Source organism: Gorilla gorilla, chromosome 7 (assembly GCF_029281585.2).
Source record: "Gorilla gorilla gorilla isolate KB3781 chromosome 7, NHGRI_mGorGor1-v2.1_pri, whole genome shotgun sequence".
Classification (NCBI taxonomy): Eukaryota; Metazoa; Chordata; class Mammalia; order Primates; family Hominidae; genus Gorilla; species Gorilla gorilla.
In genome coordinates this window covers 40,309,882-40,330,263 of record NC_073231.2, presented here as the reverse complement: position 1 = coordinate 40,330,263, position 20,382 = coordinate 40,309,882, and the positions used below count along the sequence as shown (strand labels likewise).

Below are 20,382 nucleotides of genomic sequence, written 5' to 3'. Positions count from 1 at the left end.
CATTACACTTAACGCCATTTAACTTCGGTTCCCTTTAACTAGTAACCCGAGTGTGTAATAGGATAAGAACTTCATGATGCATTGCCCTTGATTAAATTCCTGGCTGCAGGGGAAAGTTCTTTGTAAGGATAATGTGTATGGGCTTATTTCTGAGGTCCACTTATAAGTAAGTCTACACTTCAATGACTATAAGAACTAAATCAATAGGTAAAACTTGGACTTTCACCATATACATATTTTTAAGTCTAATAATAGGCCATCTGAGATGCTATTTTTCATTTGTAATTATTCAACCATCAAACTGTTTAAATTTCATTCCAACTTAAATCAGCAAATATATATTCAATCCCTACTTAAGTGTAAAGCATTATGCAAAGGATCAAGAGGGTGGACTGAAAATGGCCCCTTGTTCTTCAGGAACTACAGCTAGAAAACAGGATAAAACAGGTTTGTAAATGACTTTACTATGAGAGCTGTGGGTATACCATAAAGGTAGTAAAACACAAAACTCCAGAACATTCAAAAACAGTTTCATCTGTTTGGTGAGATCACAAAGGTCTAAGAGAGGAGGTGATTTTTACAACAAAATTTGCAGCAGGGAAGCTAATTCCAGGGTAAAAGGTAAAGAAATAATGATTTGTTTAGGGAACAGCAAAATTCATCTTCAAAAAGAATATTTTAAGCAGAAACCATTTTACAAATGAAATCTTACATACAATCCCAATATACATAGTGTAAATGTAGTATTTTGTTATTTTAAGTGCATTTTATGAGTTCAAATTGATAGCACTTACTATAAAGTCAAAAACTGTCAACATGAAGTTATGATAAAAATCAAAAACTGAAATCAGGAATGAAAGATGATAACCCCAGTTTCCAATTTCTATATTTTGCTTTAATTGTCGAATATCAAGAAAATCCACCTATTACACCCCATGTGTTGATAAGGGGGTGAGGAAACATTGTCATGCACTGTAGGTGGGAGTTCAGTACAAACAGGCTGTAACTTAAATTGTGTGTACACTTTTACCCAACATATAACCTACAAATACACTCTTGTAATTACGCAAAAAATGCAAATGTTCACTGCAACACTGTGTTAGAAAACAAAAACAAACAGAAACAACCTAAAAGTTCAATAATTAAGGCCTTCCTGCTTAAATAAATTATGCTACATCCACACCATGCAATACCAAGCAAATATTATGTAATGATAAGGAAAAATAGTCATACTTAGGTAAAAATTGCAATTTTCAGCAGCAGCAACTAAAACATACTAAGTGCTTATTAAGTATCAGGCACTTGTGTTAAGTGTTTTAAATAATGAATTCATTGAATCTCATAAAAATCTCATGACATAGGGGGAAAAGGAGATACACAGATATTAAGTAATTTTCCAAGGCAACACAGCTAGTAAATGGTAGAGGAACCAGGATTTAAACCAAGATTGCGTGACTGCAGAATTTACACTCTTTAACTGTAATATATTCATACTACGTAGTATGAACAGTATTCATACTACGAACCAATTAATGTTTTTAAATATATATAGCAATACTTAGCTTATACTTACATGTGTGTAATATAAAACTCTGCAGCTATGCATAAAAAACACACTCTCCAGCCTTGAGAAAGTAAGAAAAAGGGACTTTTACATTTCACATAATAACCTGCAGGGCTATTTAAATTTTCTTTCTAAAGTAACCAAATATTACTTTTATAAAATTTGTAAACAATATTTTTTCAAAAACCCTGAATACACAATTGGCGTTTATTCATCTTGTAATCTCAGGATACTGTTCAATTAAATAGGTCCAGTAAGTTCAAAAGAGGTAAAGTAAGTTTTTTCACAAGTTGAATTCCTATCAATACCCAACAACTCCTCATATTCCTTACCATAAATATGTTAGAAAAACACTGAAAACTTCCAGTAAATACTAAAACTAAAACTAATGTGGTATTTTCAATTTCTTACTACTCTTAAAATTATTTTTACTCAATTATTCTGGACAGGCACATTCAACTGACATGCTCAAGGCTGTACTATTCTTATTCGTACAATTGTTTGTGGACAGTCACACATATATTACAATTCAACGACAGGCCAGGTATAACTGAAGTTCAAATATGCACTACATGTACTATTCATTCATTCACACATTTGGCAAATATTTACCGAGTGCCCACTATGGGTCAAGGACTGTGCTAGGCACTGGGAATACAACAGAATAAGAAAGACAAGGTCTCTGACCTCCTGAAACATTTTCTACTGGGAAAAAAGTTAGTAAAAATTTTATTCTGATGTGTCATGTGTTACTCTGGCACCACAAGTTAACATATTAGTGATGACGAATGTCCTTACATTTGGGATTAAATAAAATGGCATGTGCATGGTTGTTTTCTGGTGTTTTTTGTTTGGTTTTGGGCTTTTTGCCACGAAAAACTTAATTTTATTGTCTCTTTGAATGACACAGCTCAACCTCTAGTTAGAGCATATACCGCCTTATGTTTTTAAATAGCATTTTATATTCATTCATTAACAAAAAAATTATTTTTTAGAGCACTTTTAGGTTTACAGCAAAATTGAGAGTACAGTACAGACATATCCCATACCCCTCCTGTGCTGACACACACATAGCTTCCCCCACTGTCAACATCCCCCACCAGAGCGGTACATCAGTTACAAGAGATGAATCTACATGGTTTGATAAATTAAAGTTCATTATTAAGAAAACAATGGGACTTCAAAGAACTGTGTAATTGTGGAAGCATCTCTGTGAAACTATTCTCAGGAAGGCAGAAGGCTGGAGAAGAAACGGCTGGGGCCACATAAAAGCTAAAATGCACTGAATAAAGCTTACTCTGTACCAGTCAATGTACTGAGAGCACGTTAAATGTATTATTTCACATAAACTTCCCAGTAACTCCAGTTGAAGCATTATCTCCACTTTGAGATAAGACAGCAAACTTAGATAGGCTAAGTAAGTTGCCCAAGGTCACTCAGTTGAAAGATGGCAGAAACTGGAAGCCTGAACTGAGCCGAAGCTTTTAACCCAAGCAGGGTCTTGAATGGCGGTAGGCCTCTGAAGCCACAGTAGAGAGATGCACCATTGTATATTTAATCTTGCAGGCAGTGTGAATGGAGGTTTAGAAGATTCTCAAGGAGAGCAATAAATAAATAACCTCATTAAGTCTGATTATAGAGCCCAACTTTAGGAAGATAACTTGGTCCACAGTGTGTGTAATGACCTGAACCAGGGAGCAACTGAAGTCAGTGGTATCAATTAAGAAGGAGTAAAGGGGTTCACGTAACTTCAAATGCTTCAAAGCTAAGAACTTGCTGAACGGAGACTACAACACAGCCTCCTGATATCCTCCTCCCCAGGGAATTTTATTTCCGTTAAACCAAGATGTCAAAGACTTGTGAATAAGAAATTGGTGAACTGTACATCACAACCAAACACATTTACCCATCATCTAGTAGAATAATGTTTTCTACACTGTGTTAGAAAACACAGTCCAGCCTGAGATGGACTGAGAAAATCTAACGGATGTGCTGGGACTGCCAGGAAACACCCCAGCCTCCTCCTGGAAAAACTGAACAGCCCAATTAGAACTGCCTTGGAAAGGAAAGGAAAGGAAAGGAAAGAGAAAAGGAAAGGAAAGGGAATTCTGGGGACTCTAAAACACCTTAGTTATTTCCTTCATTAAATAAACAGTACATTTTTAGTTTCAAACACTTAACTTACTATACATGTGATGCTACAATTTTCACTCTTACCACAATTAACTCAGCAATTGAGAATTATTTTGGGGGGTTTCCGAAGGGGCTTAGAATGGGGTGTGAATGGGAGCGACGCGTGAGTGAGAAATATTAGGTAAGAAATAGAAAAACTCCTTTCCTATACAAATATTTGGAAGGGAGCACTGAACTCTATGTTTCCAACCTTACTGCACTTAACTCTTATGGCCTTACCTTAAGGATGGATCTAAAATCCATCCCTTAGGTGGCTTCAGGTCAGTCATCGCTATTCTGCTAGTATTTTATGACTTCTCCATATATGGTAGAAAGAATAATGCCCCCTCCCCCTACACAGACATCCACAACCTAATCTCTAGAATTTGTGAATATGTTACCTTCCGTGGCAAAGGAGAATTAACTTCGCAGGTGGAATTAAGATTGCTAATCAGCTGATCTTAAAATAGATTATTTTGGATTATCTGGGGAGGCCAATGTAATCACAGGGATCTCAAAAGCAGAAGACGGGGGCGGGGGGGGGGGGCGGCGGAGGCGGGGTCAGCAGCCAGGCCAGGTGGCTCACATCTGTCATCTGTAATCCCAGCACTTTGGGAGGCCAACGCAGGAAGATCACTTGAGCCCAGGAGTTCAAGACCAGCCTGGGCAACACGGCAAAACCCCATCTCTACAAAAAAAAAACAATTAGCCGAGAGTGGTGGTGCACACCTGCGGTCCCAGCTATGAAGCAGGAGGATCACTTGAGCCCAGGGGGTTTAGCAGTGAACTGAGATCATGCCACCACACTCCAGCGTGGGTGACAGAGGGAGACCCTGTCTCAAAAAACAACAAAACAAACAAAAAAATCCAAAAAACAAAAAAGTAGAAGACAGAGGCAGAAAAGACAGGCCAGGAAGAGATTCTCCTAGAAGCTACAGAAAAGAACATAACTTCACCAACACCTTGATTTTAGACCAGTGAGATCCCATCTGACTTCTCACAGCCCTAAGAACAACACATTTCCTGTGTTTTACGCCACTAAATTTGTAGTAATTTGTTACAACAGAAAATAATAAACTAATATACCAGGCTTCTTCTAGTCCTTGGATTTCAGAAAAATTATGACATCAGTAATTGCTACTAAAATGACCCTATAACCTAGGACACTGCCAGTCTTGTGAACTGTTTGGTACTACTCCCTAGGAAGAAAAATAGAGAAATTGAGAGTTTATTTGTATATAATTCAATTTCATGTCTGCTGAGTTTAATTATTAAAAACTTAGGCTTGTAATTTTATTTCTTCCATTTCATTTATCTATAAATTTATGGTATTTTACAAAAGTACTGGCTGAGACAAACGGAGATTTTATTTTACTTTTAAAAAAAAGAAGACATTTACAAAAGAGAGGTGAAGCGCTGACAAGTTAAATCACTTGCCCAAGTTCAGAAAGTGATTCATCACCCAGTCATTAAATTAACAAATGTTTATGAAGGGCCTTCTACTCCAGACAGCAAGCTCCATGCTAGAGCTGCTGTTCAGAACAAGACCCAGCACAGCCCTGCCTCTCCGTGTGAGTCCCATTCTCCTCAGCGTCCCAGGAATCGCCCTAGATCGCCTCCCCAGCAGCGCTCCCCGCTGGTTACCCTCCCACCAGCATTCAATCCCAGGAAAACAAGCGCACTATGGACAGACCCGGCCCAGTACGCAAATGCCACACAAAAGGACAACGAAAGGAAGAAAAACACCAAGCACAGATTCTAGGGGCCGAGGGCTGAGCCACAACGCACCGCAACTCCGGAAAACTGGGCCCCGGCCCTCAGCTCCCCTTCCTAAGCCAGGCTCCGCCCCTATTCCCGACCCCGCCCACCGCGTCGTTGGCGTAATTCCCGCGACTCCCTCTCACCTGCCCGGGCTCCACCTTCTGCAGAAGCTCCGAGTGCCGCTCCAACGCGCTCGCGAAACCGCCTACGCGCGTCTTAGGCTCCTTGGCATTTGAACTACCACTTTCGGATCCACTCTCAGTGCCTACGCCCCGAAAGGGCCTGGAGAAGAGAAACATTCGCAGAAAATGGCTCTCGGCAGCCACAGCACGGGTCCGACACAGCGCCGCCATGACTTCTTTACCTCTGACCTTTGACCTCCCCTCCGCAAGCGCGCGGGTCACGGGGCGGAGCTATGAGAGGTCCGCCCCCTGGCCGCAGAGCTCTGGAGGCCGACGGGGCGTGTCTTCCTTTCATTTGGGAGTGGCGTGGGGAAGAAGAGACTTAAGCTAAAATTGGTGGGTAAATAGTTGGAAAGGGGCCTGGTTAAGGTTTGCGTTGGAAGTGCGTTTAACTTGCAGCAATTTCGCCTCCCTGGGCATCCGTTGGACCCCATTGTACTGTAAATTCTGCTAACGCGACGCTCGTTCTCCCGCCCTGCCGTCCCCCCTGCATGGCCGCCAGCACTCGAGTTTGGGGTCTTCACTCAAATATGAGGGTCTCCTTGATTACCCTATTTAGAAGTGGAAGCCCAAATGCAGACTCTCTGGCACCTGTTTTTCTTAGTATCATGTAGCACTTTCTAATATGCCACATATTAATATTAAATATTTAATAATATTTAGTGTCTACTCCCAACTTTTTAAACTTTGAAAAGAGGAACTTTGCTGTAGGGTCCCTAGCACCAGGCACAGATTAGGGCTCACCCAACATTTGCCAAACCCTGCATCCAAGTTTGTCCTTTGCCACTTCTGCAGCCAGTCCACTCACGCCACAAAAATAGTTTTTCTGAAATGTTTTGATACCTCTAGATACCTATTATCTAACTTAGGAGTTCAGAAGTTTTGGAATGTCCCTAAGTATTGCACCGCCGTAGGCCCCCACCCTCACTCTGGATTTTCTTTCCCTTTTCTCCTGCAGTGTTAATTCCCAAAATTTACCCACCCTGTTCAAAACTGAGCCTAACATCATTCTTGAGAAAGTGTTTATTAATTAGTTGTCCGTCTATCTTTGACCCAGCAGTTTAATATTAATCCACAGTTAGTTTTATTTTGGGGGCACACACCTTTCCAGTTCATTTGCAAGTACTTCGAGAGAAAGAATTTTTATGATCACAGACCCTATTTTAAGAATGCCTTGACTATGGGTTTTAAGCTTTTCTGATGCTCTCTAATGGTACAGATAGTGTTAACACGAAGTACACTGATCTCAGAATGGTGCACAATTGTATGAATCACATAAAATTATTACTAGCTAACTGTATGGTAGTCCTTACAAATTCATTAAGGGGCCTACAATAAATTTTCCAGGTGAGTTCTCCCTCTTGGCAGTTAAAACTGTTTATCTCCCAAGACTATTAATGGACTCTTGCCTAGAACAGTTTTGCATTATTTTCTACGGATGGTGCTACTTCCACTTTTTTTCAGGAGAAAGTTTGGTAAATTGTAAAGAGCATGGCCAGTGGCCTTCAAGAACCCTCAGTCTGACTGGGCAGGGTGGCTTACACTTGTAATCCCAGCACTTTGTGAGGTTGAGGAGGGAGGATTGCTTGAGATTAGGAGTCCGAGACCAGCCTGGGCCATAGCAAGAACCAGTCTCTACCAAAAAATAGAAAAATCAGCCTGGTGCAGTAGTGCATGCCTGTAGTCCCGGCTACTTGGGAGGCTGATGGAGGAGGATCACTTGAGCCCAGGAGTTTGAGGCTGCAGTGAGCTATGTTCCTGCCACTTCACTCCAGCATGGGTGAAAAGTGCAAAACTGAAGTATCTGTAAAAACACACCCCTGGTGTGGTGGCTCACACCTATAATCCCAGCACTTTGGGAGGCCAAGGAGGGCAGATCACCTGAAGTCAGGAGTTTGAGATCAGCCTGGCCAACATGGTGAAACCCCGTCTCTACTAAAAATACAAAAGTTAGCTGGGCGTGGTGACACATGGCTGTAATCCCATCTACTCAGGAGGCTGAGGCAGGAGAATCACTTGAACCCAGGAGGTGGAGGTTGCAGTGAGCCAAGATCACACCACTGTTTTCCAGCCTGGGTGACAGAGCGAAACTCCAGCTCAAAAAAAATAATAAGAGTAAGTTTGTATCAAATGACTTCAAATTTGGCCTTAGTTCTGTCTTTGGTAGAGGATCAGAAGCATCAAATGAGAGGGACTGTAAAGAACTGAACCAGTCAATAGGGGGATGTCTGCATAACTTTCTCCTTGCCTATACAAGTGCCAAGAGTAGCATCCTCTGTAATAGTGATGTTTTCACATACGCCATCTTAAGGATTCTGATCCTGCTGTAACCACTCCTTGCTTTATTAAATACAGGCCTGGCTGGGCAGCAGTGCACACCTTTGGAGTCTCAGCTACTCGGGAAGCTGAGGCGGGAACATCACTTGAGCCCAGAAGTTTAGGGCCAGCCTGGGCAACACAGTGAGACCCCCCACCTAAAAAAGCCAAGGAAAGTGAACAGAAAATAGTTGCATTCTACTGCTAAGTTCAAGCCTAATACTTTACAGCTACTGGCTATGGTCTTATCTATAAAATGGTGACACTGCCACATGCCTGAGTAAAGAGTTAAAGGTGATGAGTGTAAGATGCCTGGGCACTTAATGAATAGTAGCTATTGACGGCTAGGTGGAGGTGACCATGAGTTTACTAGAAATTCATACCTCAACCATGTGTGCAAACCTAGAAGAAAGGATAGTGTCACAAAGTTCTTAGGATGTCGCTTCACCAGCTGGAAACTTCCATGGCCTGCAGCGCCTCTGCTGGAGTTTTGCTCATGCCTGCTGGGCTCATTCTGCCCACTCTGCCCAGTAGGCTGCGCTCATCTTGTGCTGCTGGCCCAGATCCCACACCTGCCAAGGGTGAGCCAGGCATGGGCTGGTGAGGGGTGTGTGAGCAAGTGAGTGCAGGTTCCAGCCACTGCGCCCAGCCAGGCACACCAGCTGCTGCAGCACGGTGGGCAGCTACAGGCACCGGCTCTGTGCAAGGCTGCAGCTGGACCAGATGGACCACAACCAGCTTCTGCTGCAGGCACCAGTGTCTGGGCAAGGGAAACGTGGTAAAACCCAAAAGCTCAGAGATGCCAGGAACCTCAGAGTCCCAAAGAGGGTGTTACAGCATGTCACAGCCCTGGCTTGGGGAACCCTAAGGTGTGGGCTCCCAGAAGGGCTCAACTCTTCTCGTTGCCTGCAGCGTGGTGACTGGCGGGGCGGGGAGGGGGGTTGAGGGGGGGACATTGTTGGGGGGTTGTTTCAGCCCGTTTGTGTTACAGCTCTTTCAGTCCCACCACCCCACTCCAGCCCATGGCTCCTCAGCTGGCCTGGCTCTGCTGCTGCCTCCTGTCATGTGGGGCAGCTGTCTGGTGCCGGTGAAAGGTGGGAAGGCTATAATGTTATAGCAGCTCTGGCTCAGGGAATCCCAAGGTCTGGGTCCCCAGAAGGGTCACCACTCTTCTCTCCTGCAGTCTGGGAGCGTGTCACCGCCCCAGCTTGGCAAGCCAGCTAGGAACATGTTACAGTTCCTTTTGCTCCCGCTGTTCAGCAGGTCCTGAGTTCTTGTCCTGTGTCCAGGAAGAATGAAGTTACATGGACAACCGTAGGGTAAGCAAGGCAGAGAGGAGCTTTATTGAGTGACAGAACGGCACTCAGGAGACCCAAAGTGGTCCTTTCTGCAGGCAGGTTCTCCTGATGAGCGTTGAGTCTGGCTGAGTGTGGGGTTTTTATGTGCTCAGAATGGAGGAAGGGTGGGCCTGGAAAAAACACCATCCGATTGGCCGAAATGCATTAATAGAGTTCTTGCTCTGGGTTGTGGGCTCTACCTAAAACTGGCAGCCTGGCCCCCAGGCTTCAGGCTGTCCCTGGCTTGAGGGTGGGGTTTCAACAGGGACCCACCCCTTCCCTCCTAGGAACCTGCCTCCTGCCACCATCAACATGCCATCCAGAGCACCCAGGCTGTCCACACCAAGCTACCCTCAGCCCCTGGCCACCCTCCCATGCTCATTGGTGCCCAAAGTTGGGAGGGGGCCGAGGTAGCAGGAACCTGACATGTCAGCACCACCCTGCACACACCTGGCCAGGTTGTGACAGCACCCAAGCTCAGCCACAACTTTGCTCCGAACTGGAACATGCACTTCCAGGCCTGCATGGGCAGGGGACTTCCCAGGCCCCCGAGAGCACACAGATGCCTGGATCTGGAGCTGCAGCTGGGTGGCTGCAGCTGCGCCCAGGAGCACAAGCTCCTGCCCTGCCAACATGGTAAGGCAGGGCTCCTGCTGGGATCACCTATTGCCGGCCCCTGCCACCTCTGCAGAGCCTGCAGCCCCCAGCCATGCTTCCCTTGCTGCAGCTGGTGTCCTTGCAGCAGCTGCTCAAGGAGGGCCACCACCATCAACAAGTCTGGAGATACCGGTTGGGAAGCTATTAGTATCACTCTAAAAATAGTCATTTCACCCATAGAAATGGATAAGATCATTAAGGGGATCATGTAGAAGATAACAACAGATAGACAATAGCATTTAGGAGCTGGAAGAATTCTAATACTAAAAAATAGTCAAAATGGAAAATAAGAACAGAGAATCAATTCTAGAAACCAAGGAGAAACTTTAAAGCATGCTGGAGAGTGGTAAAGTGAAAGATCACGTCCATTTACAAATATTCAAACAAAACTGCATTTGGCTTTTTCTGTATGATAGAAGAACCACAAAATTAATAAAATAAACTACCAACCAACCTCAGTAACATCAAAATTACATGCGAGCTGGCAAGAATTTTAGTTGCCAGATAGCATTTATTTAAGTACAGAATCCTGGCAGGCGAAAGCACTTGCAGACCCTACCCTCTGAGAACTTACAAACAAAAAGTGAAAAGCTCTTGGTTCATTTTGAGTCAGAACAATAAGGAAATTATGAAATCTAAGATGTGCAGGTTTACTTAAAAGTGATAATGGTTTATATTAACTGTGGCCCACACAGGGTCTCTCTAATCTAATGAAAACAGGACAGTCACTGAAAATAAGGACTAATAAATGGCCAAATGTTTCTTCACTATGGGCAAAAATGTGATTTCTTCATCTGGGCTTTAAGAGCTATAAAGAAAACACATGGCCGGGTGCATGCCTATAGTCCTAGCTATTTGGGAAGCTGAGGCAGGAGGATTCCTTGACCCCAGGAGTTGGAGGTCAGCCAACTCTAAACAAACAAAAACATCATTCTGACAAATGACCTTATGTAGGATCTCTTTGGGCACATCTTCAGCAAGCAGTCATTTAATAAATGCCTTCTGATAGGCAGAATGTAGCTGCTCATGGCTCTTTAAGTATCATATCCAGAATATGAAGGGTTTGGAGAGAAGTTGCATAATGGACTTGCCCCTTTCCTCAATGGGCAGGTAATGTATACAAAAGAACCCATACCCAAATTATAGCATTTTTATTTTCCAATACTATACAAAAAATAGACTGTGCATATCTTAACAGATCCAGATCCAAATTAAATACTTTTTTTCTATTTCAAACTATTCTAAGTTGCTAAGGTGATAATCCAGTTTTGAGCTCTACTCTCTTCCACTGACTACTTGGCTCTCATAAGCATAAGAATTCTTGCCCTATTTCCCACAAACTCCATAAATTGACATTTCTTTTTGTAAGAAGGGGATATTTTCTTCTACACTTGAGTCCTTACATCTGTGAGATTTCATAAGTATCTGAGATTTCACACTCTTGCTATTTTCTTAGTGTCAAACACAAGAGGAACCAGGAACTGTTTCTGGCATTTCTACTAATTACTATGTTTCTCATTCCTTAAATATCTGTGAATTCATAATATTGAATCTGCCACAAAAACCATTTTGAATATTTCTAAATTCATGTTTTTTTCTAAATCCATCCTCACTCTTTTTAATACTTCTTTCAAGGGGCAGAGTACTTTACAGTAGATTACTTTGTTTCTTAGATTAAGTATAGGTAGATGTCTAGAAAAGTGATTCTCCATTATTTTCTTTCACAGCCACCCCCAATACCCACCTTCATCCACTCACCCCACTTGCCACCCCCATTTCTATCACTTTTCCCTTTTTGGGCAGAAAAGAGACTTGAGGGTATTTCACTCAACTAAAGAAATTGCCACTTTACTCCATTTTGCCTTGTTGAAAAGTTAGTAGCAGGGCAGGATGCTCAAGAAACAATGTGATCAAAAGAATATGTTTGAATTTTAAGAAGTAGACTAGTTCATAGAAAAAATAATTTAACAGTTGAGTAAGCACAATATTTCTATAGAAAGACAGACTTCTACAGATCCACTCCTCTGAGAAAATGCTTCAACAGCCTGTGCCTTAAAGCCCTTATTTAGAATATGTTAATATGATACCATTAAGCAATAATTTAAGGATGGTTAAAAAAAAATTTTTTTTTTAAGCATAGACTCCAGTTGATTCTGTAATACAACAAGCTGTTTCCAGACCACTGGTCTCATAATAAATATTGAGACCTATACTACTGATAGATGGAATTTATTAAGCTTTTCACATGTGATAGCACATAGTTTTAATTGCATCCAAAGTACTAACAAAAACTCTAGCAATCAAGAATGGCAGCATGTTATTTTATAACAATCAACACCTGTGGCTTTTAAAATTTGGTTTTCATAAGATAATTTATACTGAAGTAAATCTAGCCATGCTTTTAAAAAATGCTTTAGGTCACTCCAAGCTTGGCAGTTAACATTTGGCATAAACAATAATAAAACAATCACAACTTAATAAATAACAAATACAACATTGTAGGCCATAATCATATACAGTATAAGGAAAAGGTGGTAGTGTTGAGTAAGCAGTTATTAGAATAGAATACCTTGGCCTCTATGCAAATATGTCTAGACACTTTGATTCACTCAGCCCTGACACTCAGTTTTCAAAGTAGGAGACAGGTTCTACAGTATCATTTTACAATTTCCAACACATTGAAAACAAGTAGAAAATGATGAGTTGATTTTTATTAATGCATTACATCCTCAAGAGTTATCACCAACCCCTCAGTATAAAAAATTTTCAAGTTATATTAGTCATATAACTTGGTGTGCTTATTTTAAATAGTGCTAAATGGATTAAATGAAGACAACAATGGTTCCCCTAATGTGATGATATTGTCATTTTTACCAGCTTCTAGATCTAAACTTTCAGGCTTTTGAACTGAACATTGATGACAGTGTTCACAGTTCAACCTACTGATCATACAGTATGCTTGATTCAGAATGTTATTTTGTAGAAATTAAAATTTTAACCTGGTGAAAAATAAGTTGATATAAGTGGTATAATAAACAATACACTGAAATGGCTACTGTCACAAACGGTGCTAAATAATGATATAGGAGGTTCCACTGTCAAGTCACCTAGAAGTTTGATTACATATTGTTACTTACAAAACTATAATAAATTGGATGCACAGCTGTTTACTTCAGTCTGGTGTCTTCAACCAAAATATGTACCTTATACCAAAACAATGCTTATTCCAAAATATTTTTTGTAGCTAGTAGTTCTTTCCTTGGAGGTAAAGAAAATACACCCAAACTTTTAATTACCAGGATTCAGAATATTTAAGAGAACAATTTTAGTTAAGAATCAAATATACAGAGATTCAAAGAGGGGAAAAAAAGGAAATATTATAGAAGACAAAGGTCAAACTGGCATTCCAGATCTGGAGCAATTTTGTAAAGCAGGAAAACAACTATGACAATCTGTAGCTTCTTAGATCATTATAGTGAATGTCCCCATTTACTATAAGTGTTTTTATAATGGTGTTTCCTAAATAAAGGAACATAAATGTACACTAAAGGGTGTTTCCGAAGAATAGAGGTGAAGATATTTTCATTTTGTTTAACCCACAAACTATTTGGTCAAAGGAATATGTAAAGCTAAATAAAAGCACATCTGGTAGAAATTCATGGCAATGCATGTTGACAAGATGTGCTTGGACCTCGCTTGCAGCATCTGGCAGTGGGTAGCAGAACAAAGGTAGGAATCTCACAGGCTCTCCTGTGTCTGTTCTGGAAGAGGCTCCGTGGTGGTGGCACTAGCATTTGCAGCCGAATTCAAGACTTCTCCAAAATCACCACCAGCAGGCTTGGTTCCCCCTACTTTAGACTTAAAAAAAAAGTTCAAAAAAGGGAAAGACATTATGAAACATAAAACTAGCTGATTCTGCATAAAATAACCCTAATTTACTTTCAAGAACAAATACATCAGCAACCTTATAGCTTACTGATTATTATATATGTATGGAATTTAGTATTGTTGCAATGTTCAGTGTGGTTTTATAGTAAAACTCATGCATTCTCCCTCGCTGAAATATTCAGATTGGTAAATTCTACCCCTTCTCCTTTCCCCCTGCTCCTTGTTCTTCACAGGAAGTCTGTCTAGAAAACTTTGTAAGGTCTATTATTTTAAAGTACCTAGTGAACTGTCTGTCTCTACACTTGCATAACATTTTGTGTTGCATCGAATTGCTCATTTAGCTACACTCATTCAAGAAATATTGAATACAACATGGGAAAGAAATATATGTTTTTTTCTCAGTTACAGTATAAGCTTTCTAACCCTTTAATACTTAAAGTGTGGTTCAAGGACCTACAGACTCAACATTATCTGGGAGCTTATTAGAAATGCAGGATCTCAGATATCCTTTCTACCCCACCCAACTCCAGCTACAGAATTGAAATCAACACTTGAACAAAATCCCTGAGTCGTTCATGTGCACATTATAGTTTGTGAAGCACTACTCCAACCTATCCGGCCTGAAATTTTGCCAATAAGCATTTATTTCAATATATCTGCCTTGCATTTGTATAATACTTTTTCAAAACCCTTACACATGTCACTCTATCCTTTTCAATGCTAATCTGTATATGCTCTCTCACTGTTACACTGTCCAACAGGACAGCTAACAGTAAGAAAACAGTCAGTGACCATGGATGCAAGAAGCTTATAGTGGGTTTGAACTTGACCTTGCTCTTAGCTCAATCTTAATTGAGTGGTCACAGACCCCTTATTTTCACTCTCATTCTTTTTGATCTACCATCCAAATTGTTTGGGAAATGTGAATAATGTGTGTTCATTGTTTATTAAATTTATTAAAACACATTCCTTAATTATAGTATCAAATCTCCTTGCAGTTCAACATGTCTAAAACTGAACTCCTTCCCCTCAGAACTAGCCCCTTCCCTATTCTTTTTTAAGACTTTATATGGGAGTAGCACCTACCTAGCTGCCCCAGCCTGACACCTGGGGTTGTCCTTGATTCTTACCCAACTTGTTCTACATCCAATCAATCTTTTTTTTTTTCCCTGTCATTTCTCACTTCTAAATAGCTCTAGACTTGGTCCCATTGCACTAACTTAATTCACTCTCCATCATCTTTGGCTTGGAGTACAACTCCGTCCTTCCATCTAATCTGCCTGTCTCCAATCGTTCTCCCCTTTGATGTGCAGGGCAGCCACTGATCTCTCTAACATTTACAGAAGAATGCACCACTTGGGTTGTTTAAAACCCTTCAATGGCTTCCCATTGCCCCAAGTTCAAACTCTGCAATGTGGCCTACACATCTCTCTAGCTTCACCTCCTGCTCAATATCCTACAGCACAGTGAAGTTCTTGGTGGTCCTCAAAAGGGCCCTCAAACTTCAAACATTCCCTTCAACCTAAAATCCTCAATGGACATTACTGAGTCCTCTAAGAGGTCTTCTCTGACCTTCCCTTCCACCAAGCCAGGTGAACTTTCTGCCACTTGTCCTCATCGCACCCTCAGCTTTTCACGTCAGAACCCTTACCTCACTTTAGTTTCATTGGCCATTTAATTGTCTAGACACCTTGCAGAAGGGGTCCATGTCTCTCTTGCTCACTGTGGTAACTCTGGTGCCTAATACTGATTGACTGGCACATGGCCAATGCTCAGTAATCACAGATGAATGAATCAACCCAAAATCTAAATGGACCTCATGTTTAATTAAATATAAATGTAATTTAACAAAATTATATCCCCAGCATGTAATTTTACAGCTTCCTTAGGATACCTGGGGTATCTGTTTAATACACTATGCTTTTTTTTTTTTTTTTTTTTTTTTGAGACAGGGTCTGGCTCTGTCACCCAGGCTGGAGTGCAGTGGCATAATCGCTGCTCACTCTGCCTCCCAGGCTCAAGCGATCTTCCTACCTCAGCCTCCCGAGTAGGTGGGACTACAGGTGTATGCCAACACATCAGCTAATTTTTCTATCGTTTTTGGTAAAGACAGGGTTTTGCCATGTTTCCCAGGCTGGTCTCAAATTCCTGGACTCAAGTGATCTGCCTGCCTTGGCCTCACAAAGTGCTGGAATTACAGGTGTGAGCTACTGCGCCCAGCCAACATATTGTATGTTTTTAAATTACATTTTTTAATCTGAATGGTGCCTAGTCATATTTTAAAGCAGATTGCATTACTATTTATAGAATCTAAATATATTCAGGAGAGTATATAGTGAATGACCTGGAAGTTTCTCCTCATGTCCAATGTCAAAAACACATAAGATTCCTGGTTTTCCAATTTGCCATTTCAAAAATTAACGCTTGGGGCAGATTTCAAGGAAAGGCTATAACAGTCCTAACAATATTGAGAACTGAATTTTAGTAATCCTTGACTTCCTGCAACTACAGTTTGCTTTCAAATATATGACTTGGCACTAAGAAAAATAAAGCAGGTTTCTTGAAATGACATAGAAGAATGAGTCTTATATATATTTTTACTCATCAGATGCATATTGAGCAATGTGCCAAGAACTGTTCTAAGCCTTTGAGAAGTATCAGTGACCAAAAAGAACAGGTCCCTGCATTTATGGCTCACAAAGCACCCTGTTAGTGAGGGCTGAATGAATAAGCTGTAGGACTGTGTGTGTACAGTGTAACTCCTCTTCTGAAAAAACATTCATATGTCTCCATACAAACAGAAAAGGTGTGTACTAATGTTTGTATGTTCAAGAAAAAAACGATCCAAACATCACACACCAAGGCCTGTCGGGGGGTGGGATGGTAGGGGAGGGATAGCATTAGGAGAAATACCTAATGTAGATGACAGGTTGATGGGTGCAGTAAACCACCGTGGCACGTGTATACCTATGTAACAAACCTGCACATTCTGCACATGTATCCCAGAACTTAAAAGTATAATAAAAAAATTAAATTAAAAAAATGATCCAGATCACTGTGGAGTGTTTTATTTCAATAAATGTACCCTGCTTTTAAAGATGCATTTCGTGACTCAAAGTTCTGAAACACTAAACTGAACATTAGTTTTTAAACTGACTGATATAAAAACATTTAAGATACTAGTTTTAATCCTTAAAATATATCCCCTATAATTATCAGAGTTAGGAAGTAATGAAAATATGGGTTTTATACAAACTCCGTAGAGAGGGTCGAGGAATAGATGGGAACTAGACAACTTTTGAGGTTGCCTGTGATCCTAAGAGTTGATGATTTTATAGCTTTGAATATAATCTCAAAGATAATATAATTTACAAATCAATAAAGCTCATTATTATGGGGAAATGTTCACCTCCACTAAAATCAAAGAAATCAAAAAATAAAAACTGAATCATAAACGATCATCATGGCATCATTATAATAATAAAAATGTCTAACAATTGAGGACTGAACAAATAATATCCATTATAAGGTAATACAGGCCAGGCGTGGTGGCTCACACCTGTAATCCCAGCACTTTGGGAGGCCGAGGCGGGCGGATCACGAGGTCAGGAGATCGAGACCATCCTGGCTGACACAGTGAAACCCCATCTCTACTAAAAATACAAAAAATTAGCCGGGTGTGGTGGCACGCGCCTGTAGTCCCAGCTACTCAGGAGGCTGAGGCAGGAGAATCGCTTGAACCCAGGAAGTGGAGGTTGCAGTGAGCCAAGATCACGCCACTGCACTCCAGCCTGGGCAACAGAGCGAGACTCCATCTCAAAAAAAAAAAAAAGTAATATACAAGCAGCCATTGCACATAATATTGAAAGAGAATACTTACTGATACAGGAAAATGATTATGATGTATGGCTACTTCTTTTTTAAAGCGTAACAGCATAACAGCACATACATATATCACTGTCTGAATGGTAGGACCAATTTTTTGTTTTCTTTCTTGTGCTTCCTATATTCTTGTTAATTGTTGACAAGAAAGTTATATTAAATTTTGTCCACCTACAAAGGTACTTGAAATGAATAAAGCAAAAAGCAGCACAAATTTCTAAAGTGCCATTTCTTTGTAAATTGTACATTTCCTTTCAGCATGTGGCATGCTGCCACGCTACAGCATACACTAAAAAGATATTGAGTACATAACACCTTAAATGTCCACTAGTAACATAAGGAGTAAAGTTCTTTACATTCTTTAGGTATTTTTAGAAAGAAATATTAATGTCAATGATTTTCCCACAGCAAAGTTAATTAAGACACCAGGCAATGTATCAAAAAGACCCTGTTCATCTCTCTACTTGCCTTTAAGTTTTCGACCTTTTCTTCAAATGATTTAAAAGTTGGGGAGTTTCTATGGAGAGAAAAGAAAAACAAATGGTAAATACAAATACTGAAAAAAAAATCCAACTAGTTTGAAAATATAATTGATTCCTCTTCAACATTATTCTCAATTGGCAAAAGAACAGATATAATTATCTGTTTCACATATGTGCAGGTACATACAAGTATTTATAATGTAAGATTCTCAATTTCTGATCTAATATTTTAAGAGTATGCATTTGATTCCATGAACAGGGCCAGTCTCAGACATAATATAGATATGGTCAAGTACGTGTGTAAGGAGAGGTAACGAAGCCGGGTAAAATAGCAATTCTGTCACTTCCCCAACCAACTTGTCATGGTACAAGAAAATGCCACCATTAGATCAGTTTAATTTTGGTTAAGGTACTACGCTCTAAAATCCCTATTTTGATTCACATCTTCCCTGGCAGAATTTCTACATGAACACACATCACCCAAGTGGGACAAGCTTATGAGGTTCAATATCAGGGAGCAGCATAATAGACTGGGAAAGCAGGGACCAAAAAGAAGGGGGAGAAGCATAGAAACGGCTTTGCCTACTTCACAACTCTGTCCCAAAGGATGAGGAGAGCACGCTGAGCCCACAGGACATTCATTCATCCATGTTACATTCACATCTATCCATATTAATTAAGGAGGATCATAGCGCCTTTGTCTCTCACAAAGGCGCTTTGGAAACAGGGTTTCCAATGCTGTTATCCTATCCAACTGACCTTGAATATCCTTCCTACTACCAGATGAAAAATGCAAAGAAAGGAAAAGGGGTTTCTTCCTTCCCACGGTGGTGATGGCAGAACAGTTAAGCCAACAGCTCTCAAAGTGTGGGCCCCAGACCAGCTGCTGCTGCAGCTATCAGGAAGTCATAAGCAATGCCAATTTTCAGGTCCCACCCCAACTCTACAGGATCAGAGGCTCTAGAGGTGGGGCCCAGCAAGCAGGGGTTTCACAAGCACTCCAAGTGATTTTGATGGACACTTAAGTTTAAGCCAAGCACAGACTGTTAAAAATCCTCTACCTCTCTAGAGAGGTTAGGTGAGGTAATATCACTTGCAAGTGCTAATGAAAGCAGATAGTAGAATTAAATCATAGTTGGCTCCAAATGTCACAATGGGATGGGGGAAGTGAAAATGGGAAGGATGAAGAAAAGGAGAATGTAACTAAAGCGAATGCAGACAGAGGTGGGACAAAAGAAGGTTTGTTAACAAGTAGTGCTCACTTTGTGAACAGATTTCAGACAGGAAACAAAGGTTTTACAAAATAAAATAGAAATAATTTTTTTAAAAACAAAATCAAAACATTTAACGGATCTCTTGCACCCATCCCAACATCAGAGGAAGTGTAGCTGAAAACTGATAGAGTGTTAAACACACAGCTTGTTTCAAGGGGAATTCTAGTTCCCTAATTCAGAACAGTTCAAGTTAAACATCTAAATAAAGAAAAATAAAGCATAAGACCAACTACATTTCATAAAAATATACTTTACCTCATAGCAGGCATGCTAATTGAATGCTGAATGGAACGTATACTAAGAGGCAGCATTAAAAAGAGATAGAAATAAGGTTAGTATAGTGGTGCTTCGACATTATTAAAAGCTGACAAAACTTAGCTTCCCAGGAGCTTTATTCTTTTGGCGCCATGAAGAATTACCTACTTTTTGAGGTGGAGGGGATCAAAGTTATTCCAACATAATTTACTTTTATTCAGGAGCCAATTAATTCCCAGGAGTTACTAGAGCTAACAATACCACCTTGCATTTTTATAGCACTTTGAAAACTAAAGTGCTTTCACCTGGAGCTGTGAGGCATCTAGGCGTTAAATGAGTTACCGTAGGTCACAGCAGAATCAAGAATAGAACTCGGGTCTAATTCAATGTTTATCGCCTCCCCTCAAAAATGAAGCATGCACACACACACATACACATATACACACACAAGCAAGGCCAGGGAAGGGCTCTTAGTAAGACAAGGAGGCAACTGCCCACTCAAGGACAATGCAGTTCACTGACCACTCAGGTTCAAGGTTGTCTACTCTTAGCCATCTCCCATAAAGACCACCTCATGAGATGAGAGTGCCTTCATTCCTAGGCTCGTAAAAT

At 40.7% G+C, this 20,382-nt stretch overlaps 1 protein-coding gene across 6 annotated transcripts in view; it reads right to left on the bottom strand.

The window, feature by feature from the left end:
• Nucleotides 1–20,382, bottom strand: part of TPD52 (tumor protein D52) — a 254,482-nt gene that overhangs the window by 107,984 nt on the left and 126,116 nt on the right. For 3 of the 6 annotated variants that reach the window (XM_004047187.5, XM_019032445.4, XM_055349564.2), the window contains 3 exons: nt 19,771–19,812; nt 18,228–18,276; nt 12,203–13,847 (listed from right to left, as the gene is read on the bottom strand). In XM_004047187.5, the coding sequence (XP_004047235.1) occupies nt 13,728–13,847; nt 18,228–18,276; nt 19,771–19,812 (211 nt within the window). In that variant the 3' untranslated portion in view covers nt 12,203–13,727. Of the gene's footprint in view, nt 1–5,640; nt 13,848–18,227; nt 18,277–19,770; nt 19,813–20,382 lie in introns of those variants that run through there. The other 3 variants (XM_004047186.5, XM_055349565.2, XM_004047192.5) reach the window with 2 other exon arrangements.